At 42.1% G+C, this 24,420-nt stretch overlaps 1 protein-coding gene across 2 annotated transcripts; it reads left to right on the top strand.

Moving 5' to 3' along the window:
- The first annotated feature begins 1,638 nt into the window (after positions 1–1,638).
- On the top strand, positions 1,639–24,166 carry Api5 (apoptosis inhibitor 5). Of its 2 annotated transcripts, none has more exons than XM_051144209.1 (14): positions 1,639–1,854; positions 8,327–8,488; positions 9,961–10,054; positions 10,497–10,562; positions 11,016–11,167; positions 12,467–12,673; positions 13,158–13,262; positions 14,466–14,555; positions 15,512–15,696; positions 16,487–16,580; positions 16,999–17,055; positions 18,781–18,857; positions 19,306–19,442; positions 24,011–24,166. In XM_051144209.1, exons 1-14 carry the CDS (start codon positions 1,786–1,788, stop codon positions 24,031–24,033), a joined length of 1,518 nt encoding a protein of 505 aa, XP_051000166.1. In that variant the 5' UTR covers positions 1,639–1,785; the 3' UTR covers positions 24,034–24,166. The 2 variants fall into 2 exon arrangements, with proteins under 2 accessions (XP_051000166.1, XP_051000165.1); XM_051144208.1 differs by having other exon boundaries at positions 24,006–24,166.
- The last annotated feature ends 254 nt before the right edge of the window (positions 24,167–24,420 follow it).

Raw genomic sequence — 24,420 nt, 5'->3', positions numbered from 1 at the left:
CTTGGGACAGATGGTTGTGGTTTTGAAGCTTAAAAGCTCTGTAACATTCTGGCTCAGGTGTGGTGAGGGTGGTGGGGAGTGGAGGGGGTTGGGGGGATGCAGGTAGAGGTGTCACAGTTCAGCTCTGGGGTCTGCTTGTAGAGGCCTGAGTACAATACATTTTTGTCATCTGCTTAAATACTTATTAAGTTGAACCTCTGAAGACACAGTCAGCTCCGGAGTCTGTGCTGTTGTCTCTGGCTGGTCAGCTCTTGCTGCCCGATTCAAATAAAGATCTTGCTTTACTGGACTCCTGTGCCTGCTCTGGTTGTTTTGGATTTTTGGACCTGAACAGATTAGACAGTAAACGGAAAGTACAGTTGGGAGGTGGAGTCTTGAGAAGCTCGCTTTTATTCATAAACTGGGCCGTTTCAATCTACCTTGTGCCATTGCCTGATGTGTTGTTTTCCCCCAGAGGACTCTGAGCTCTAAAACTGTGAGCAGAAATCTCTTTCTCACTGTAAGCTGATCACCTCAGGTACTTGTTACGGTAGCAGAAAGCTGGAGGTGCCACTGGAAAATGGGACCTAGTAACCCATGTGGTTTGGATTTTGAATTTGGGGCTTTGTATAGTCCTGGCTGTCCTAAAACTTACCCTATAGACAAGGCTAGCCCAAACACAGAGATTTCTCGGCTTCTGTCTCCTGAGAGCTAGAATTAAAGGCGTGTCACCACACTCGGCTAACGTTTGAATCTTGGAATCTCAATATCCATGACTTTTTACCATATACAAGCGGGGGTGGTGGCACACCTACGGACTATGAGGCAGGAGCACATTTTCTCTTTCAGGGTTCTGTTGAATTTGAAGTTATTGTGTGTTGTTGCCCTCCCCTCCCCTCCCCTCCCCTCCCTTCCTCTCTCCTCCCCTCCCCTCGCACATGCGAGCAGCCTTGTATACTACAGATACAGAGGATAACTTTTCAGAGTTTGGCTCTCTTCTTCCACTGTGGGTTTCAGGGACTGAACTCAGGTTGTGACTTACACGGCAAGGCCATTGACCCTCTGAACTGTCTCTCTGGCCCCATCACCTTTTTGTTTTATTTTTATTTTTTAAATCAAGTCTCTTAAATGAATTTGGAATTCTCTGATTCGGCTAGGCTGATTCTCCAGTCAGCTCCAGTTATCCATCAGTCTGCACCTTTCCGGTGCTGAGATTACAGATCCATACGCTGCTCCGTGTGGCTTTTTAAATGGGTTCTGGCGATCAAACTCAGGTCCTCATGCTTGTCCAACAGGCTAAACCATCTCCCCAGCGCCCTCTCCCTTGTAATCGCAATTGAATGTTTTCCCCTATTGTGGCACTCTTGGATGAGAAAGAAATGGATTTTGTAGATTCTCAAATATCTTGTGCTCCCAATCACACGTCTGGTATCTTTCCTATTTCTGATAAATGTGAGAACTTTGCGGGGTGGATAAGCAATTGCCTTGGTATTTTCCCACCAGTGGCGACCAGAAGCTCCCCAGCTAATTCTTTATTCCTTCTTGTGGCTTTTCGCACCGCCGGGCGGTAGGGGGCGATAGATTTTCTGGCCAGGAGTTAGGCTGTCGCCGCGAGCCGCTCCCAACGCGCCGGTCTCTACGAGACGTTGGGGGCGGGGCCGGGCTGCGCGCGGTGACTGGTGGCGGCCCGGGCGGCAGCTGCCGGCGTAATAGCGCGGTCGACGGCTTACAGAAGTTCCGTGGAGGCGGTGGTGGCGCCGACGACGTGTTGGGCGGCGGGAGCGGGCCAGGAACTTGGCGCTCAGCATGCCAACCGTGGAGGAGCTGTACCGCAACTACGGCATCCTCGCCGATGCCACGGAGCAAGTGGGCCAGGTAGGTCCCCGGGGCCTGCAGGGCCCGCCGCGCCGCTCGGAGCTGGGCTCCCGCCGCACTGGGCCGCGTCGCCGGGCGCGCACTCGGGGCGGGAACGCGGCTTCGGCCTGCTCGGGAGCGCGCGGCTCCGCAGCCCGGCCTTCCGGCGGTCTCCCGAGACCCGACGGCCAGCCGCGCCGCGTTTTTCCCGGGCTGTGATGAAATGGAAAGTTTTCCTTAAGAGATCAAAATTGTCGGTTCTGGAGGCTGAAGTTGCGAATGATCTAGAAAGAATAAGATACAGGGCTTGTGCCGAGCACGGGTGAGGCCGGGTTACCCGGACTTGGCTGGAACTCGCGCGGCGGCGTTCGTTCCCTGCGCGTTTGGGCGCCAGTCGCGCACCCAGCTGTGGCGGGCGTTGGAGGCGCGGTGGCGGCTTCGAGCTCTCCCTGGCGACTAGTGATGCGCGAGGAAAGAACACACGTTTTGTGTTTTTTTCCAATGGGAGAATTTTGTGAAGAAAGTCGCAGGAAACGGGCAAAGGAGAGGGGGAAATGCAGCCCCCAAATACGATGTTCTAGGAAGTGCTCTCCGCTCTCTTTGCCCCGGGCAGTTTTCTTAACGCTGTTGAATTCTTCATCCAAGCCTTGATGCCTTGTGTTGAATTTGAATTGGTAAGGTCACGTGCGTGTCCTCCGGGGGAAAGAACCGTGTCAGGCCTGGAGGTTTCAGAAATCCACGCGTTTTCACTGCTTAGACGCTTTAGTGATGACTCTGTGTGCACATCCCACAGCATAGGTGGAGAAACGTCCTTGAGCTCAAACGGTGGAGGAGTCCCTTCCGGTCCCCTAGGATGTATACAATTCAAGTAGAGCCTTCCTAAGTTTAGGGGGAAGTGGGGAAGCGTGTTATAGCTTAACCTAATATTGTGAATGTACCATTCAAGTGTCAAGTGGTTTTCTTTCCCTACTTCCATGTCTGCGGGGACTTTATTGTCAGAAGTGTGTAGGGTCGCCTGCACTGGTGTGTGTGGATAGGCTGTTAGGCCAGTTGCAAAGCAAGATTTTTCTGTTTTGTTTGCTTCAAAATGGCTTCAGTGTAGTTCCTTCTTAGCAATCCTTACCAGTAGTCGTATTCTGACCAAGTACAAGAGCCAAGGGACTTGGCTTGTAGTTATTTTCTGTGTATGTACTTCACAAAGAGGTCTGTCTGCCTCTGCCTCCTGAGTCCTAGAATTAAAGGTGTGTGTCACCACGCCCAGCTAATGTTTGAACCCTTAATCCCAGAATTCCAGATTTAACCCCAGCAGATCTGGCTGCAGATACAGGCAGATCTCTGAGTTCCAGGCCAGCCTGGTCTACAGATCAAGTTCTAGGACAGCCAGGGATACATGACAAATCTGTAAACCCTGTCTAGCAAAGTGAAACAAAACCCAGCGCTCTGGAGGAGGAGAAGCTCTAGGCCAGCCCAGGCTGTGTAAGTTCCAGGCCAGACTGAACCTACATAGTGATATTCTTTACAAAACAAAACAAAACAAAAACTCATTATCTGGGCTGGAGTACAATCCCTATTACCTACCTGGTGGAAGGAGAGAACCAACTACCCTCAGGTTTTTGACCTTCGTAAGCTGCCTGGATGTGTGTGTCAGACAGCTGTTAAGGGACAGCCAGTGAGTGGGCTGATTTGTCCTCTTGCTTCCTAATGCTGAGCACACTGATCCTGAGGTGGAAGAGGACTTGATTTGCTGACTTGTATTTCATGAAATACTATTATTTTAGTAGCTTTATTTTGTATGATTAAACTACAGCCAAGGACCAAGTTCAGATTCCTGAAAAAAAATATATGAAAATACTAGCAACCAAGTAGTATCAAATGCAACTCTAATGAGTCAAAGAAGAAAGGAATAATAAGCTGAGTGAGGTGGTGCGAGCCTTTAATACCAGCACTGGGGGAAGCAGAGGCAGGTGGATGGCTGTGAGTTTGAGGCCAACTTGGTCTACAGAGTGAGTCCAGTACATCCAAGGCTACACAAAGGAACCCTGTCTCAAAAGAAACAAAAACAGAAAGCTGAAACATTGTCTCTTTCAGGGTTCTGTTGTATTTGAAGTAATTTTGTGCTACTGAGCATGGAACCCAGTGCCTATTGTGTGCCAAGCCAGGGCACTTACTCAAAAAACATATTTGTTAAAATCTTGTCCTTTACCTAATGACTCACCACTTAATACATACAGCTTGTGTTTTGACCATCACTGCTGCAGCTTATTTTGTTTTTTAGTACATAGAAAATATACACAACTATGACATTGTCATGTGTGTTCATGCTGTGGTTTGATCACGCCCTGTTCTTGCTCTCTCTCTACTGACCCCTTCTGCCCCGCTAGCCCATCTACCTTCCTCTTTTAATTTGTTATTGTTCATGACCCAGTGAGTTTCATGGATTACATGAGAGCGTAGATGAGGAGTTATTTACAGGAGCATGGGGACTTTACCAGTGCCTTCACCATTCAAGAAAAACATCTTCCCCTCCCTTCAGCGCCCAGTAAATGTTTACAGGTTCTCAGGGAGGGGTGAGCCTCACCAGTTTCTTGCCATTCTGACAGGATGCTGATGGGCCTAGTCTTGTGCAGGTAGGTAATCACAGCTGCTGTGAACTACAGAGTACTTCAACATAAAACTCCATCCTCTGGAACTTTCTGCTTTGCCTTCTATGATGTTCCCTGAGCCTTAAGGGGGATTAACATATTTCTCATTTATAGCTGAGCATCCAACAGTCATTTGTTCTCAGTACTTTTACCACTTAGGAGTCTTTACTGCAGACAGAAGCTTCTCTGAGCAGTGCTGACAGCCAGCCACACTAACTTAGACAGCAATTTGATGAACACATATAAATGTAGCAAAATAACAGCTGTATTGTGTCTCCTCCCCACCCCCGCCCTGTGACCTTCCCAGCCACAGGCTTCTGACCATGTTTACAGTACTAGTTGTAAATTCCCTGTTCTGTCGTGAGCCCCAATTCCAGGCAGACTTACCACTGTCACTCCAGTGGACATATCTTGCCTGGCTGGTTCACAGCTGAGTTCAAACTGTTGATGACAAGTCTTACTCCTCCAGCCTGCAGAGTACATTCAGGCTCTTTGAGGGCTGGCCAGCAGGAAGGAAGCTTCCAGCCTATATTCAGCCGGATTTTCTATGTCCTGCAACCAAAACATGTGTTATCATCAACAGTAAGGTCTTTACCACTAGTTCTGGTGGGCAGCCGACCATAGTGGCAGTTACCTGTTTTGTTTGGGGAACCTTAGAGGCCCTCCTGTCCAAGAATATATAGGGAAGGAGTTCACCTTAATCTATGCTTTCTGGGAGTGTCCAGAAGGCACCTCTGTTCACATTGTTAGTCTTAAATTAGCTTACCAATTACACGGCTTCCTTAGGCTTTTTTATACATCCTTGCTTGTGGTTGAACTTTACCCAACTCCTCCCTCTACACTATCTCTGTGCCCCACTCCCTGCTTAAATCTTTGCACCCACAGTATGCCCCTTTCCACTTGACCACATCACATGTTCTAACTCCCCCCCCCCATAAACACAGTTTTCTTAGTAGAATACATTGATGAAAATTGTTCGAATTGTACCTTGTGTTTTTCTTGAAGGAATGCCTTCAAAGAATTTAGAGTTGTGTTTTATTCATTATTGAAAAATACCAAAACATTGTTTTAGGAATGCATCAAAGCATTCATAGTTAGGACTGGTGAGGTGGCTTTAAGGGCTAGAAGCACCTCTTGCTTTTGCCAAGCAAGCACCCAGGTTCAATTCCCAGCACCCACATGGTCGGTCAAATTGTCTTGTTATTTTAGTTCAGAGGGTCTGCTCTTCTGGCCTCTATGGGCACCACACACACAAAGTACTTACAGTTAATGTTTTTGTTGTTGAGACAGTGTTTCGATGTGTAACTGGATGGCCTGAAACTCAACTGGAGGAGGGCTGGACAGAGCTGTTCTGCAGGCACTATTTGGACCTGCCACTAAGTCACTGATTGCCAAGATACTACTTGTGTTTTACTTTCTACATTAGTGACAAGTAGAAGGCTGAAGAGATGTCTCCATTGGTAAAGTGCCTGCCACACAAGCATGAGGCTCTCAGTTCAGAAGTCCACCATGCCCATAAAAGCTCAGCGTTGTGGCTCATGTCTGACCCTAAGCCTGGGCCGCTGAGGAGGTGGAGACAGGTAGTACTTGGAGCTTATTGGCCAGCAGTCTGTGAGCCCTTAGTTCAGCAAGAAATGATGTGGAGAGGGGGCTGGCTCTGCAGTTAAGAGTACTTATTGCTCTTGCAGAGGACCCAAATTTGGTTCTAGCACCCCATATCAGCCAGGTAGCTCACAACCACATGTAACTCCAGCTCCAGGTGATCCCATGCCATCTTCTGACCTCTGCAGTCATTCCACACACACAGTACACATATACATAAATGTACACACACTTAACTATGTAAAAATACATTGTTAAGAAAATAAGATGGAGAGCAGTAGAGGAAGACACCCAACATCCTTGTGCACACACACAAGCTGTAACACTGTACTATAGGGAGACCATAAAGGGACGTCTTGTCAATGCAGTAGTTAGACAATCATTCAAATAACATGATTGTTGCTGGGGTTTTGCTTTATTATGTAAGTGGTAATCAGATGACATCTGTTAGCAACCATTGCTTTGTTTTTTGATGGACTGCTGACTTCTGGATTTAATGTGTTAAACCATATTGACTTCCCAATGGTTTCACTATGTCTGTGATGCTGTATCCGCCTCAGGTGCCTGTAGAGCATATGCTTAGGCCTTAAATTTTGCTTTGTGGGGCAAAGGTCTTAGTTCTGACAAGCTTTAGAGCCAACAGAACTGTGTTTGGATCTTGAATCTGCTATTTAACTTGCTGTGTAATCCTGGGCAAACTACTTCACTTCTGTTTTCTCAGCAGGAAAATAGACAGTGGTTGTGAGGCATGTAGACAGTGTGTCACTTCATCCCTAGGAGACTTGGAGTAACAGTCTCTAATGAGTCCTCTTTATCTGACTCCACCCCCACCCCAGCATAGGGAAGAGTTACTTTAAGCAGGGCTCTGTAATTTAGGCAAGGTAGGGTGTTTCTCCAAGAGACTTTAAAAATCTTTTAAAGTTTGAGTTAATGGAAATTAGTTTTGTATTGCTCAGAGGGGGAAAAAAAGATGCTAGAACCGTTCTACGTGGCTTTATGAGTCTGCAGATGACCTCAGACAAGCCACAGGCAGTAAAATGATAGAGGTCAGCCTTGATTTTTTTTTTTCACATTTACACTGAAAACTGTATAGTTCACTTCCAAGTAAAAACTGAAGAGAGATATCATGTCTGCATCTGATGAAGAAGCTAACCGTGTTTACAGACGTGGCTTGTTCATTAGAGGATGACCTGTTTCACATGTCCGTAATTCCATTTTGCTTTATTTGTTCATTTGGCACAGTATTATCCACAAAAAGTGTTAGAACAGAAGTGGTGGTGGGTGTTTATTAGCTACTCTGTCTTCTTGGTGTGTAGTAACTATAGCATTCAGCACATCCCCTAGCAGAGTGCTGACTACTTGAGAGATCACATCTGATCTCAAGGTTACAGTTTACGCCGTTTGTTCTATTGAAGTTGTATGTCCATACAGACGTCTTCTGACTCTATTTCTTGCTGTTATGAACATGGTCAGTGCCATTTAATGAAAGGACAAATGTGGAGGTAACCCTGTGAGGAGGACTGAGAACGTGTTGACACTTTTACACTGTCTGCAAGAACTTAAAATTTTATTTGATGGAAACAAGTGAGATTTGGGTATATTCTCATAAGCAGTATTAGAATTTGTCTTAATCCAAAATTGTCTGTCTATGCAAATTTTTCCTGCTTTTGTATTCTAAAATATAAGATGAAATTAAACTTTCCTAGAATTATTTAATTTCAGAAATGTGCTCCTTTCACTTTCCTCAAGATATTAATTAGAAACAGGTCCTTGTGGGTGGGAGGCAGGGTGAGACAGAGTCTTGCTATGTAATTCAAGCTGTCTTCAAACTTGCCACTGTTTTGCCTCAAGCTCCTGAATGCTAGCATTACAGGCATGTACCACTATGTTCGGTCATAGGTATTTTTTTAAAAGTAAATATAACACAGTTTTGAGAATTGTGCAGTATCTTTCTCTGCTTTTAAAGCATGATACAGTCACAGGCCTGGTGAGAGTATAGTGAAGGAATGTGTAGGGACATTAACAGCTGATTTGCTTTTTTCCACTTAAAATTAGGCTCATATTTCTCTTTCCCAGTAGATAAATAAAATGGAATGGGCAGTAGGGAATGGGGAAATAGAGGGAAAAGCTCATGTCCAATTTAAGTGCTAAAAATAATGTTTGTAAGTATTTGAGGCATCCGTGCCTGTGTGGTAAGTTTCCCTTTAGCGTCTGGTCCTGCAGTACCGTTTCTTTTCCTCTTCTTCCAGCATAAAGATGCCTACCAAGTGATACTGGATGGCGTGAAAGGCGGCACCAAGGAGAAGCGATTAGCAGCTCAGTTTATTCCAAAATTCTTTAAGCATTTTCCAGAACTGGCTGATTCTGCTATCAATGCACAGTTAGACCTCTGTGAGGATGAAGATGTGTCGGTAAGTTTATGATTGACACTTCACTAAGCTTTCTATTTCTATGTAAAAGTAACATGATCAAAGCACTAATCACATCAGTCCGTAATCCGCTATCATAGTATGGTCACGTTGTCTCAGACACAAAGTGAATGCTAGAACTGAGAAAATGTTAACTTTATTACTTTATGTTTATGAAAAATGCATGGAATAACACAATTTTAATTTTTTTCTTTATCCACTGCTAAAAATGGAATGTAGCTCATATCTTTCTTAGATTGTTCGTATTTCATATGAAATTAGATAATTAGTGCAGTTTTTATACCTACAGACATACAATATGTACCATTAAAAAACTATTTGGCCACTGAAATACTTGTAACTAATTACCAGATTAAGTATAGAACCTTTTTCCGTGGGAAGGAATTAACCATTGGCATTTCTAGTTACTGGTGCAGGCTTCTAAAATTTGTTTTCATCTATTAGCTCTTGACTTTCCGATTGAAATCAGTGACTATAGCAAGTTTGCTAAATATAAACTCCACATCATTTTTAATTTAAGAGCTTGTAAATTGGAATCTTTTTAAAATTCAAGTCTTAAAATTCCTGGTTAAGCTTTGTTGTGGATGATGTTCTGAAGGAGCAGTGTAGTAACATTCCTAAAAGTCCAGCGGTTGCGTGTAAGTCACATATAAACGTGTTTGTAATCACTGATCTCTCTGCTCCTGTCCGGTATTTAATATCACTTTCAGCTTCATTTGTCATATTTAATCCTGTGAAACTTGACTGGTAAATTGAGCCAGTGGTACATATCTATGGTCCCAGCTACTCAGGAGGCTCTGAGGAGGATCACTTGAGCCAAGAAGTTTATTGCCAGTCCTGGCAACGTAGCAATACTATGTCTCAAATACAGAGGGAGAAATTTGTTTTTAAAATTGTTACAAATCTCATCTCTGTGGTTGGCGAGATGGCTCAGCAGTTAAGAGCACTTGTTGCTCCTCCAGAAGAGCTGTCCCAGCACCCACAGACACTCCCAGTGGCCTCTAACTTCAGTCCAGTGCATCCAGTGCCCTCTCCTGTCATCCATCCTGTCTTCTCTGGCCACCAGCACCTAGGTAGTGTACACACAGATACATACAGAGACATAAATAAAAATAAACATCTTTAAATAATAAACTCATCTTTATGGCTGGTGAGGTGGCTGAGCAGGTAAAGATACTTTCCACCTAAGCCTAACGACCTGACTTCAGTCCTCAGAACCCATGTAAAGGTGGAATGAACGACGAGCGTCACAGAGTTGTCCTCTGGCCTCACATGCACCTGCCTGCCCATCATTCACACGCAGACAGAGTAATTAAAACATCTTACAGTTTATAATTCATGTGCTCCTTAATAAGGTTTCTTCCTTGTTTTAGTTGTCTTAAAAGCTGAGTTTGTCGTTGTTTTTTATGATGATGCCATTTTAGTTATTTTTGTTTGTTTGAAATCATGCCCAGATACGACGCCAAGCAATTAAAGAGCTTCCTCAATTTGCCACAGGAGAAAATCTTCCAAGAGTAGCAGATATACTGACCCAACTTCTGCAGACAGGTGAGGGCTTCTTTTGTTGCCTTTTAATCTAAATATTCTCTGTGGAATACTGGCTGTTGGGGGCTTTGTTTTTCCTGGGCGGTGGGTGGGCATGAGGGTCCCGCCCATGGCAGATAGCCATCAAGCTTCCTTCTTTCGTTCAGTATTGTGAAACTCACCGACTTCTCAGTCTGTGAGACTTACTTTGTTTTTAGTTCTATTTATAAAGGCGTAATGGTGAGCTTCTCTTCAGATTTATAATATATCATCCTTTCACCTGTTTCCTGTGGTGAAACACTTGTGCAGTCTTAACATACGGTTTCACAGGCACAGCCAGTGATGCTCTCTGTCCTTTTAAGGGAGCAGTATATCCCCTGGTAAAACTGTTGAATATTAACTTTGAGAATGAAGCAGGTAGTGTGTTAAATTTATTCTTTATTTGTCATGCTGTTTTTCTCCCCAGATGACTCTGCAGAATTCAACTTGGTGAACAATGCTCTGTTGAGTATTTTTAAGATGGATGCAAAAGGTAAAGCCAGTTCTTCTAAATCATGCTCAAATTCATAGGAAACTAGGGAGGTTGGGCTGCACCCAGAAGGTCTCTCTCATCAAAGTGATGACCTACTCTGAAAAGAGGCCTCCCAATTTAGATGTTTATGACTTTCCAATAGGAATAATTTTAAACAAACAAATAAAAAACAGTTCAACTTTCTCCTTGAAATACGTTGGAAAGTTCCTTTTACAACTTTAAGGAAAGTCTTTAATATCTGGAGTTTATTATAGAGGGTTAAAGGGTCAGCAGTGCTCAAGCTGATGCCCTGGAAAGGAAGCAGGCGGCCTTCCTGGGTTAGTCTGCACACACGTCAGACTGACTTCAGCCTGCATTGATGCCGGTATTCAGGGTGTCTTCACTTGTGTTAATGACGATGAAGTTAATGTGCACACTTGACACTCACTATGTGGTTGCTCTTCTGCTTTGCAGGAACGTTAGGTGGCTTATTTAGCCAGATTCTTCAAGGCGAAGACATTGTTAGAGAACGAGCAATTAAATTCTTGTCCACAAAACTCAAGACACTCCCAGATGAAGTGCTAACTAAGGAAGTAGAGGAGCTCATTCTCACGGAGTCCAAAAAGGTCTGTTGCAGTCACCTTGAGAGTCATTGATAGTCATCAGTGCTGGGTGTGGCTCACGCATCAGTGGCACATCCAGAAGTATTCTTTACCTTGCATTCACCGCTCTTTTCACTCACCTTAATGATGCAAACTGATTTTAAAGTGTATCATGTTGATATAGTTTGTGTTGTTTTCCTAATTGCTCCTTTCTCTTCTTTCTCATCTTGAGATAGCTAAAGTATTCTGGAGCATTTAAAGATGAAATAACATAATGAAATAATAAATGGAAATAATCATTTTTGTTGTTGCCTGCAAAATCTTTTCAAGAGTATGAAAGCATGTGTTAGCTGCTTCTTACCTTGTTCTATGGCAGAATACCAGACAGAAGCAATTTGAGGAAGCAAAGGTTTGTTCTGGCCCACAGTTGCAGGCTGTTTTCCGTCATAGTAACAGGAGCTTGAGGCAGCTGATGACATTGCATTTACAGTCAGGAAACAAGGAAATAAGTGCTTGTACTTAGCTAGCCCCATGGAGCCACCCACATCAATTAACCTACTCCATACAAGCCTTCACAGACATGCCCAGAGGCTAGCCTCATCTATAAGCCTTCACAGGCAAGCCCAGGTGTTTGTCTCCTAGGTTATTAACCATCACACCATGCTTATTTGTCTGCTCTGAACATCTAGGAAAGCTAAAATTGTCGAGGGGTACCAAAATTAACAATTCACCCACCTTCAAATTGCTGCACATTGGCGAATAAATTTTTTTTAAAGAAAATTCAGCCTCTTCTCTATTTTTCTGCCACTCACTGGAAGAAGTAGCTGCCCTGCTGAGAAGGCGGGAGTCTTCTCATATACCATATCCTTTAGACAGCAGAACAGTGGCGGCCTACAGCTACAGAAGCCTTGTAATAATAATGTGGTGCCCTGTGGACAGTTTTCATACCGTGAGCAAGACTACTTAGTTGTAGGGAGCTACTGACTTAACAGTTTGCCACAAAATTTCTCAATCATTTCTGTCACTCCTCACCTCCAACAAGAGCCATTTTATGAATTTTTCATACTCTTTTTTTTGTGAAATTTTAATCTGTAGAGATGTATGTGTTGGCACTATCTTTTTTTTTTTTTTTTTAAGGCAAATTTTTTTCAAAAATAATTTTGGTGTTGTTAGAGCATACAGCTTTTCCTTTCTCTGAGGTTAAAATTTACCTTATGGCATATAGGAGCATTAGTGTGTAACTGAAATAGTGCTGCTCTCAATATGGAGCTCTCCCTCCCATTCAGCTGATAAATGCTATTCTTCTGCATTGTCTTTTTCTAGGTCCTAGAAGATGTGACTGGTGAAGAATTTGTTCTGTTCATGAAGATATTGTCTGGGTTGAAAAGCTTACAGACAGTGAGTGGAAGACAGCAGCTAGTGGAGCTGGTGGCAGAACAGGCTGACCTGGAGCAGACCTTCAGCCCCTCAGACCCTGACTGTGTGGACAGGCTCCTGCAGTGCACGCGCCAGGCTGTGCCTCTCTTCTCTGTGAGCTCTTTGTTAACATAGCTGATGCTTGGGTCACTCTTAAATCTGTCTATATTCACTTGAACACTACTCAGGCCTCCCATAAAAGCATTCTTAGCACACTGGGGTAAACAGAAAGCAGAGTGCCATTGTAAAACCCAAAGAAGCAAGAAATTCTCTTAAAGGGCTTGCTTAGAAACTTTAAAAATTGTAGAGCTTGCATTCTGTCTTTAGCTTTGCTTCCTGCGTGAGTTCTTTAAGATGTGTGTGCTGTAGTTTGAAAACAAAGGATCTGTCCTTGATGGGAAGTGTACAGTGTACAAATTCAGCACTAAATTTAACTCCAGAGTAAAAAAGGACATTGGAGATCTGTCGATGTCCCAGTGTTCCAGGTGACCTTGCAAGGAAGGCCACAGAATGTTGGAATACTTAGTTTATGCTTTTAAATGGCAGCCTGCCATTTTTTATTGTTTCATGACTTTTGTTTTTTGGCTTATTTTTACAGAAAAATGTCCATTCTACAAGGTTTGTGACATACTTCTGTGAGCAGGTTCTCCCTAATCTCAGTACCCTGACTACCCCAGTAGAAGGTCTGGACATACAGTTGGAGGTAAGAGAGGGCTCCTTCTTTCAGCACCAAAAAGCTATTCCCGAATCTTAGCAGAAATGTAAATGCCTGGCTGAGATCTGATTTCCAGGGGGAAATGAAGTGGCTGGCCAGAAATCTCCTAGGCCAGAACTAATTGCATAGGAGTGATGTATGGATTATTATAGCTGCTGCAGTGGGACAGCACTGCCTGTAAGTGTCATTGTATGGAGTTTATGCCTTTGAAGCCTACATATTTTTAAATAAGGTGCTACTTAATTCATAAACAATTTACCATACAGATTTTAAACTAGATTGGGCCAGTGAGATGTTTCGAGAAGTAAAGATGCTTGCCACCTAACCTGATGACCTAAGTTTGTTTCCCAGAAACCACATTGTGAAAAGAGAAAACTGACCCCTGCAAGTCCTCCTCTGGACTCCACATTGACAGGCACACACCCATACACACAAATTTGCAAGCATTAAAGATAAACTGGTTTAACACCACATACTCCTTTACCTTTACCCCTCCGGTGGAGGGAGTTCCCTCCTGCTTTGGATCTCAGCTGTAGCAGGCTCACGGTATCAGTCATGTTTACAGTATTTCTCCTCCAGCGTTTGACTTGACTCAATCCTGTACATACCACGTGGCACAGACCAGGCTTTGAGCAGCCTTCATGGTCGTGAATTTACTGAAACCTGGGATTTCCTTCAGCTACCTCTGAACAGGGAATATGGGTATAGATTGCACAGTAATTTTACATCAGATGTCCCAGGCTAAGCTGGTCAGGCTGAGATTGGCTGAAGCAGGATGGACAGGCAGCCCAGATACTGGCAGTTACTAATATTTTCAGAAGCGCACCTTAAATTTGAGTGGCTGGTTGCTGTTGCAGGTTCTGAGTGGTGCTTGGTGGGTTAATGTATTTATTATTTTTTCAATGTAGTATAGCCTATAGTAGAAAGGGTCCTATGTATCCTTTTCCTTCCTTCTTACAGATAGGTACCTGGATTCGCTCAGATATGCACCCTATGACTGTATTAAGGCTTTCGCATTCTTTAATGTTTAATTGTAAGGTTTCATCTCTAGGGAATCATTCTAGTTCTAACATGATTCTTAAAAGCATAATTGAAAATAAGCACAATCTTTTAAAGGTATATAGAATTACTCTACATTCATAGCTCTTGTTCATTTAAAAATAATTCTAATGGTAAATTTCTGTGTTTTAGGTATTAAAATTATTGGCAGAGATGAGTTCATTTTGTGGTGACATGGAAAAATTAGAAACAAATTTAAGAAAACTATTTGATAAGTTATTGGTAAGAATTTTCTTCTTTCCTTGTGGTGTGGCCAGTGTATAGCCTTGAAGACTAATTTATTATTAACTTCTGGATGGTGAGAGCTAGCTTGAAAGTTGCCTTGAATACTAATTTTAGTGACTGCTCAGGCCTCTTGCTTCCCCCTTTGTAAGGAAGTCCTTTGGATCTTGGCATTTCTAAGCCAGTGGCGCTTTGCATAACAATCGCCCATAATTTAGAGACTCATCCCTTTACTCCCAAGTCATGGACATAGCATATCTATGAAAAAGGAAGTGTCACTAACTCTTCTGATTGTGCTCAATAGTCTAAGAACTGAAGTTGGCATTGCAAAGCCATTTGTTCCAGGCCACCAACTAGGTAGCTGCGTAAGGCCAAGTAGCTTTAGCAAGCCGGAAATAGTCTGTCATTTAAGTCGTAATTGTGGGGAAAATAGGCCATCTGATAAAAATCATTATCAGCATCACTGAGTGACTCTCCTGTTTGATATGCGAAGTTACATAAATGGCCTGAGATAAGCCTCAGGCCCTTGGCATATAGGGAGTCATTCAGCACCGGCTGCTTCCACATCTGCAGCACCTACTGGGCTGTTGTTAGGCTGACACTGAGTGCCTTTGCCGCTTTCCGTGTCAGAGTAAGGACTTGAAGCAGGACGGACTTTAGAAAACATATTTTTAATTCATTAAGATTGTAGCTTTGGTGTCATTAAATCTGAACTTTGGTTCAGTTTGGCCTAGTTCCTAATGTTAGCTAGTTCTACTTTTGATATTAGTGGTAGCAGCTGTAAATAGTTCAGTAAATGGCTGATGTGCTAGAGCATGGGTCCACTGCTGAAGACTAGCTCAGTTTCTACTCTATTTTTAGTGTTCTGTGCCTTAAAACCATGCTTTAGGATTACATGGGTATCTCTGTATGCGTTGTTTAGAGCAAATGGCAAACATCTGGTGTCTCCTCTTTAGGAGTACATGCCTCTCCCTCCAGAAGAAGCAGAAAATGGAGAGAATGCCGCCGGCAACGAGGAGCCCAAGCTGCAGTTCAGTTACGTGGAGTGCTTACTGTACAGTTTTCACCAGCTAGGCCGGAAACTTCCAGATTTCTTAACAGCCAAACTCAATGCAGAAAAGCTCAAAGATTTCAAAATTAGGTAATGTATGACAGAGTGGCTAGTCCTCGGCAAAGATGAAAAATCTTCAAGCCTTTGGGTTTTTATTCTCTTTTATAAGATCTGGTTCTCCCTACTCTTCCTTATATAGGATGAGAGTCCAGAAGACACATGTTTGTGACACATGTTTCACAGATGTGACACGAACTTTAAAACAGATGAACTCTAGTTCTTCTCACTTCCCTATGTTCCCAACCGCTTAACTCCTCAGGTTTTTCTCATCTGTTAAATTGGAACGACAGTAGGGTTATGAATAAGCTTGTACAATGCCCAGCACCTAGTAGGTATTGAGTAGCCATAGTTGTTGATAATATTCAGCAGGGTTGGTGGAGGAGCAGTGCTAGACAAGTTAGTGGTTCATTTTCATAGGGGTGCTTTGTGTAGAGTCCTTTCATGAACAGATCCGTGTCCTACATTGTGCAGTGCCACACTGTCACCTGCTACTACCCTCTACTTTCCAACTGGGAACTGTTTACTATTTCATCAGTTGGGCAGAATGTCCTACAGACTCTGTAGTGTTAGCCACTTAGGAAGCTGAGGTAGGAAAATCACTGGGACACAGTAGAGGCTGGCCTGGACAACATAACAAGAATTCATCTCAGCAGCAAGTGTTTGATGAAATACTTATCAGCAGCTAACAACATAAGAAAGTTCTCTGTTTTTGCTGTTGTTCTTGTAGCCATTTTCTGTGTTGTGTATTGCTTTGCTACAGGAGATCATTCAAGAACAAAATTGAAGTGATGAATTACTGATTAAATCTTTTGTCATCTAGGTTGCAGTACTTTGCACGAGGCCTTCAGGTTTATATCAGACAACTTCGCTTGGCTCTCCAGGGTAAAACAGGCGAGGCTTTAAAAACAGAGGAGGTAAGAATGCTGACTTATGACACAGAAGTTGTCAGTCCTGTGACTGATTCTGTTGGTCTTTGCTGGGATTTGGTTCTCCCTGATACTCGTAATAAAACAGGCTTCACCAGTTTTCATTACAATTTCCTATAGTTTATTTCCTTTAAGACGATTCTTATATGACTGTATGCCCTGTGTTGTTTTTGTTTTGTTTTGTTTTTTCAGTAAATTGCAAGTCATCCCTTTTCTTCTTCTTGGTCTAGCCTGTGAAAGAAGCGTGATTGGTTTACTTAGAGTAGAGAAATTTAAAAAAAAAATTTTTTTCTAGATTTAAACCTCTACCTAGAAATTTTATACCTAGAGATGTGAATTTGCTTGCATGCAGAATGGTATGTGCACACAGAAATTACAGAATTTTAATTTTGTGTTCTTTTTACAGAACAAGATAAAGGTTGTTGCATTGAAAATAACAAACAATATCAATGTTTTAATCAAGGTGAGTCTTTTGTTTCCTAACTTCCCAGCCAGCTAGAGTCATGCAAGCGGTTCCCCATATGTCTGCAAAGTGGGGGAAAGGGAGTTCATTTTCTTCCTAACATTTGTTCCTTTGAAGCTTTATAGTTCTTTGTAGTACTAAGTGAAACTTCTGGAGCTAGTCTGAATTTAAAAGGTTGAAAAGGCTGAGAGAGCCGTACAAAGCAGTCAGCAGATAGAAGTGACTTAGAAATTGCAGTAGTTGAAAGTTCTGGTGGTTTGGTGGGTGTTCATTCGGGGTGACACTCTTGACTTTTTTCTTTTTCTTTTTTGTTTTTTCTTTATGTGCATTGCTGTTTTACCTGCATGTGAGTCTGTGTGAGAATGTTAAATCCCCTAGAACTGAAGTTACAGTTGTAAGCTGCCATGTGAGTGCTGGGAATTGAACTCAGGCCCAGGTCCTCTGGAAGATCAGCCAGCACTTTTAACTAGTGATCCATCTCTGGAGCCCCCAGTTCTGGTGATCTTAATGTTATCGGGTCTTTTTGAATAGTCAGTAAAACCCTGTTTTGTTTGTTGTAATAAGAGGCAGGTGCTATGTGACACATGAAATGTTTTCCTGTGGCATCATTTTTTTGTAAACATCTATGTAATACACTCAGAGTTTTGTGTACTGCCGGCTAATGGTACCTTGCCCTTAAGTTATAATTACTTTCCTGTTCTTTTTCTCCTAAATATGTACTAGTGTGTTTATAACACCCAGAGCATAAAGCCTGACAGTGAAGATATGTGTGCCTTCAGCTAATATAGTAGAAATGCTATGGAAAAAGTGCTTTTTATCTAAAAGAAGGAAACCTTGCATTAGACTTGTAGGATGAGTGTCATGTTGCCAAGATAAGGATCGAAAATACATTCAGAGCAGAAGCCAATGGATGTATGGTACGCTTTTTAATTCCACCACTCAAGAGGTAGAGGCAGGAGAATTGCCATAAGTTCAAGACAGGCCTAGTCAACAAAGTGAAAACACCTGCCTCAAAAAACTACAAATGAAAGCTTTAGAATATATATATCTGCTACCATCTATTACCTGAGCTAGATCAGCACCCATGTAAAAAGCTAGACAGTGGTACTACCATAATACCACACTGGGGAGCAGAGACAGGGGATCCCTGGAACTCACTGGCCAACCAGTCTAATAGATTCTCTAAGGCCCAGGCTTGATAAAAGACCCTGTCTCAAAAACTAAAGTGAAAAGGTACTCACGAAGACACTTAGATCGGCTTCTGACCCTCACACGTGACACATGCACAAGCACGCCAAGCAATACATATTTCCTTCAATTAAAGCGCTTTAGTGATGCCTTTCTGCAAGAGAACAGTTTTCTTGGTTGGCCCTTTTCATTGAAGTTGGTAAATACTGATGGCACATCCTAAAATGTGGGCCTATTTTGAGGGGGAAAAGTAGCTGAAGTGTGAATCACACGCAAAATTATGTTAGTGGAGGTAATCAGTGTCCTTTACAGCAAAATTGCTCCCAGTTTCTTATGTACCTTTCTTTGGGTCTCTGTTTAGCTGCCAGCCCAAGATTGAAAGCTTTTTCTCCTAACACATTTTCAGTGTTAAGGATTGAACTCAGTGCCTTGCATAAACCAATCTAGGATGTGTCTTCCTGCCTCTTTCTTCATCCATTACTCCCTGATGTCAACACATCCATTAGAATCTTGGCTGATTCTGGTTTTTGTCTGCAGGATCTCTTCCACATTCCTCCTTCTTATAAGAGCACCGTAACATTGTCCTGGAAACCTGTACAGAAAGTTGAGATTGGGTAAGAAATGGATTTTAAAGATATTCAAGAATTTTATTTTTACAAGAGAGTATGTTGTTAGTTAAATGATTCTCAAGAAACTATTACAATATGGTTGCTAGAAAGAGGATTTAAAGTATCAAGTCTTTCCTGGCTTTACAAAATAGGGTGGTGGTATACAACCCTGGAGTTAGGCATGTTTGCATTCCTGTCACATTATAGACTTCGTTGGCAGCTTTGTACACTGAGGGCTGCATATGTCTTTGAAACCACACATTTCAAGTAATATAAAGCTTTATAAATGCCCTTTGGAAATTCCTGTGTAACTGTATAACCCAACAGTTAATGTGATGGTATGGAACGTTACCTATTCTCTGATATGACTATCTTCTTTTGCAGCTCACGGGCTGTGTTGTAGCGTTTGGCATAATACAGTGCTTTTTAACTGTTGCTTTCCCCACTGTTGCAGGCAAAAGAGAACCAGTGAAGACACAAGTTCAGGTTCACCACCCAAGAAATCACCAGGAGGACCAAAAAGGGATGCTAGACAGATTTATAATCCTCCTAGTGGGAAGTACAGCAGCAATTTGGGCAACTTTAATTATGGTGAGCGTCTTCGTTTGGGTACAAGCAGTTAAGAGAATAGGTAGAGCTGGGCGTGGTGGTGCACGCCTTTAATCCCAGCGCCCCGGAGGCAGAGGCAGACAGATCACTGTGAGTTCGAGGCCAGCTTGATCTACAAAGCGAGTCCAGGACAGCCAAGGCTAACACAGAAAGACTCTGTCTCAAAAAAAGAGAGAGAGAGAGAGAGAGAGAGAGATTAAGTAGAAAGTAGTACATGCTTTTAATTGTGAATTACATATAGTATCATAGTTTTATTAGGTGACTTTTCTGAGTTAAGCTGGAAAAGAGGGCCATGTGGAAAATAATTATCCCATTTCTCTACCATTCTTGTGGGCTCGTTGAATGAAACATGCAATACCTAAGCACTTAAAAAACAGAAAATGTGCCTGCTCTATTAAGAGGAGCCAGCAGAAACAGGAAGTTGTTGTGATCTATTGTGTACACATTCCATGACAGAAAAGATGTGGCTCTGGCAGATGTGGTATAGAGGGTTTCTCCGACTTGTCATCTTATAGCTGAAAATAGGTTATCTGTGGCTAGTTGAAAGAGAGAAGTCAGAGAAATGGAGTCAGATGGTTGATCATTGTGTACCTGGGAAGATATTGTTATACCGGTTTCCTTTGCCCAAATGCAGTCTTTCTGTTACTGCTTCAACTCCCCCTTAGCTAGGAGAACTTCCTTCCCGCCTGTCCGTTCTCTCTGATGGCTCTAGAATCAGCAGTGAAGTCTGTCTCTTACTGGCTTTTTCACACATGAATCCTTTTAAAAAGAATGGTCACTGCGGGGTATAATAGCACATACCTCAGGAGAGTGAGGCAGGAGGATCACAAGCTCAAGGCAAGCCTGGGCTGAGTAACAAGACCCTGTATCCAGAGAGGTAAGAATAGCAAAAGTAGCCCACCCAACCCCTCTCTTGCTTAGGAAATCTTATACTGGCAACCATAATTCTGGAAAGGCAGAGGCAGGAGGATCTGGAGGAATTCATGACCATCCTTGTCTGTATAGCAGGTTCGAGGTTAGCCTAGGCTACTTGAGGCCTTTTTCAATGATAACAATAGCAATCAAACATGAATGTGGTTGATCTTGATTGCTAATTGCAGTTGATTCTAAAATTCTGCTTTCTAAGTACATTTTGAGCCATATTTTACATTATACTCTAGATTTCTGTTTCTAAGGTGAGATAATTGTAACATTAAGTAAATTCCTCTGACCTTTGACAGTGGTCAAATTCCCATTGATCCCACTGGTGGGAGAAAGCCGCTTTTAGACTGACAGCTGACCCTTCCTATGTACATGAACTCTTACAGACTTCTGTAGGGAATACATTGAATCATTGTACTGATCTAACTGCATATAAATGTACATGTGCTTCTTTGCTTCTTACCTGAAAAATAGGGGTAGCAGAGTTCTTATGAGTTTCAGGGAAGGATGTTTTTGAGAGATTTTGTAACTTGAGAAGGGTCTTCAATGTTTTATTGCATCAGTTAGATGCTGTGAGGATATATCAGGAATGAAAGTAACCATGAGCCTTTGCATAGCACATGAAGACGTGTATGTCTCTTCACTTGGGTGGTTAGGTGGCTACTGAACTGCCACGAAGAGCTTGTCTCGTAGAACTCACTATCTGCCTGATAGAAGGTGGAGAACAAATGCAAAAACTGTAACGCTTTAGTTTTTATGCCAGTAAACTAGGATGTGCCTATATTTTAATTTATAAAGCTGCAAAAAGTAAAACAAAATGGAGTCAGAAATAAATAGTAGAAGTGTCTTTATTAAAAAATAATGAAGTTGGGAGAAAAACAGGTATGGTGATGCATATCTTTAATCCCAGCACTTGGGAGGCAGGGGCAGGCAGATCTCTAAGTTCAAGGCCAGCCTGGTCTACATAGCAAGTTCAAGGACAACCAGAGCTACATAATAAAGAGATTCTACCTCCAATAAGATAAAATTAATTTTTAAAATTGTTTAAAAAAAAAAAGTAGGCAGTTTTACTTAACTTGGGGTCACAGTATAAGCTACTTGGTAATCTTTGTGATTAAAAGGCAAAGTGCTATGCAAAGCAGGCAAAGCCCCTGTGATATAGGAAGTAAGAACAATTCTCACATTGTTGTACACTGGCCTGTTAAGCATGGCTGCGTTATTATGTTCTCATAATGACAATTTAAAATATTTTCTTGACTTCATGTCTTCCATTCAATTGAAACATCTTTTCTGTCCAGCTTTATGATGTTTCTGATCACTGTCAAAAGATAGTTTTTCTTGTCCAGGTGCGGTGTGTGGTTCCCGTTGGTGAGCTCACTTGCCTGGAACATGTTCGGTCACATTATCTGTAGACAACTGCCTTTTCTGGGATGTGAATCCACTCTTGAGGCACAACTGAACTCTTAGTAGAATGGAGCTTACAGCATTTGCCTCCACATGCAAAGCCATATCCTGGCTTTGATCCTCAGAAAACACACACACACACACACATACACACACACACAAATTAATAAAAATGTAAAAGCTAAAGTAACTTGAAACTTTGGCCATTAAAATGCTGAATTATCCTTTAGGATGAAGCCCGACAGAAGAGACTTGGGTGGAATCCTGTGTGCTAGCCATAGTTACATTGAGTGGAATCCTGTGTGCTAGCCATAGTTACATTGGGTGGAATCCTGTGTGTTAGCCATAGTTACATTGAGTGGAATCCTGTGTGCTAGCTATAGTTACATTGAATGAAGGTCAAAAGAAAACGATAAACATGAGATAACAGGCTTTAACAATGTGTTTTAAAACTCATAGGTAGAGAGGCAGGTGGATCGCTGTGAGTTCGATCCCAGCCTGGTCTACAAAGTGAGTCCAAGACAGCCAAGGCTACACAGAGAAGCCCTCTCAAAAAAAGCCAAAAAGCCAAAAAAAAACGAAAACAAAACAAAACAAAAAAAACCTCATAGGTAGCTAAACAACTGAAGGCAGCTCCATTCTTTGAATTAAAACAAATTTTATTGTTTGGATTCCTTGGAGAAGCTAGAAAATATGTTTAGTGCACCTTTCATACTCAGAAAATAATTCAGGAAAAATGTAAAGGTTAGTTTTTGATAGTCTGTTGGTACAAAGCTAATATTTCTATGCATTAGTTTCCTAAGTGTGTTGACCCTTAAAATTATTTTCGTGGATTGAGTGTATAGCTCAGGAATATGTAAATCCTTGTCTCTTACGCCTGAGAGGAAGGAAAGGAGCAAGGAGGAAGAATAAATCATGTCATGACCTTAAATATAAACAAGAAATACAGGAGGGAGGCCTGCTAAAGGTTACGGCACCCACAGTCACTGCAACTCTCACTGACATATTAACTGTTAGCAACAACTGGTGGTTTTCTCAAAGCTGATCCTTATGCACAATTTAAGATACTGTGCATATATCACTAACTTAAAGGCCTGTATCTTTTTGTTGCTGATTCTGTATTAATAAGCATGTTAAACTAAGTATATCTATCCTAACATTGTCAACCCTGGATATGTTGTCTAGGGCACTAAATATGATAATCTCGTTAAAGTGATTTGCATACCAACCCATGAATGACTGAGTCAGACTCGGTTGTATTTAGAGAAAGAAATTATTGACTAAACGGGAGAAGTCTAATTAGTTTCTGTCTCAGAATTGAATTCTTCTTCCTTCTTGTGAAAAAAAGAGATTCATCAGAAAATCCCCTCGTAAACAATAATGGCAAAAAAGTTTTAAAATGGACTGCAAAATTGAACTAAAGGCATTTTTTCAATACACCAAGATTATGGATCAGAAATGTTAATACCAGCCTTTATTGCTGCAGTGAGGAAGTCTGAAGTTCACCCAAGAGGTTTGATTTTATTTGCCCATGATAAACGGCCCAGCCTCGCTGATGTCAGTATTCTTCACTGGAAAGTCCTCTGAACTAATTCCTCTTGGTCGTCTTTTCCTGTGTGCCTCATGTGCACCAAAATATGTACTGTGCTCAGTCAGTACGTGTGTGAGTAACCACAGCTTTGTGACAGCTCTAGGGAGCTCATGCGGGCCATGAAAGAATGAAAAAGCTGAGTACCAGTTCTGTAGATGGTGAGGTCTCGACAAAAGAACATTGCCTGTGTGTCACATATGAAAGGGCAGTCTCATTGTCCACAGTTGATAGTTTCAGATGATAGTTGATAGTTTCAGATACTTCTCTCTATGTGAGACCAGAGCTGGTTTTGTTGCAGTGTTAATTCTTTAGTAAATATAGACCTTGTTATAGTTTTATTCTTTGATAGTGACAGGCATCAAAATTAAAACTAACAAGTATGATTGTCCTAACATTGTCACTTTGAAACAACTTTGCTAATGAGAAACAGTTAATCAAACTGGTAATTTGCTGTTTCCCTTTGTAACTATTGCCCTGGTTTGATGGACAGAGTGAGTTTGAAGACAGTGGCAGAATACCACTTCAGCTTTTCTAAAGCCTGCTATTTTCAGAACTACAAGCTGTATTCTTCTGTTTGCTGAACCATGAAGTCCTGAGCAAGACCTAAACCATTGTTCGCTTTTTCGTAGAGCAGAGAGGAGCCTTAAGGGGAAGTAGAGGTGGCCGAGGTTGGGGAACACGAGGAAATCGTAGTCGAGGAAGACTCTACTGAGTGCAACATCACATTCTTCAGCATTGTCATGAGCTTAATCTACTTAAATCTACTACTCATTGGATTGCCGGGGATGTCCCTTTAAAAGGACTGCTGCCTTCAGCTGAAAACGTAATGTTCTTTCTACCTTTGTATGTATGATCTACTTTTGTAAAAGACCATGGTTGTGTCTAAGGTAAAACCACAACACTATTTTTGGATGCTTTGTCTGCAGCCTTGACTTATTTTCACAGTATCCTCATTATACAGACTTCATCTTGTGAATCTTGCTTTTACACATCTTGGTAATTTGTTGTTATTGAGAACTGGGTCTAATGGAGAAATTCAGTCTA

Source organism: Acomys russatus, chromosome 4, assembly GCF_903995435.1.
Source record: "Acomys russatus chromosome 4, mAcoRus1.1, whole genome shotgun sequence".
NCBI lineage: Eukaryota > Metazoa > Chordata > Mammalia > Rodentia > Muridae > Acomys > Acomys russatus.
The sequence above is the reverse complement of the archived record's forward strand: the minus strand, read 5'-3'. Positions and strand labels throughout refer to the sequence as shown.

Bases quoted from the DNA above. Each gene is read 5' to 3' on its own strand.
- Api5 (XM_051144208.1), top strand. From the start codon at position 1,786: ATGCCAACCGTGGAGGAGCTGTACCGCAACTACGGCATCCTCGCCGAT. The intron at 12,674-13,157 runs GTGAGCTCTTTG...TTATTTTTACAG, and splicing joins AGGCTGTGCCTCTCTTCTCT to AAAAATGTCCATTCTACAAG. The intron at 16,581-16,998 runs GTAAGAATGCTG...TTCTTTTTACAG, and splicing joins AGGCTTTAAAAACAGAGGAG to AACAAGATAAAGGTTGTTGC.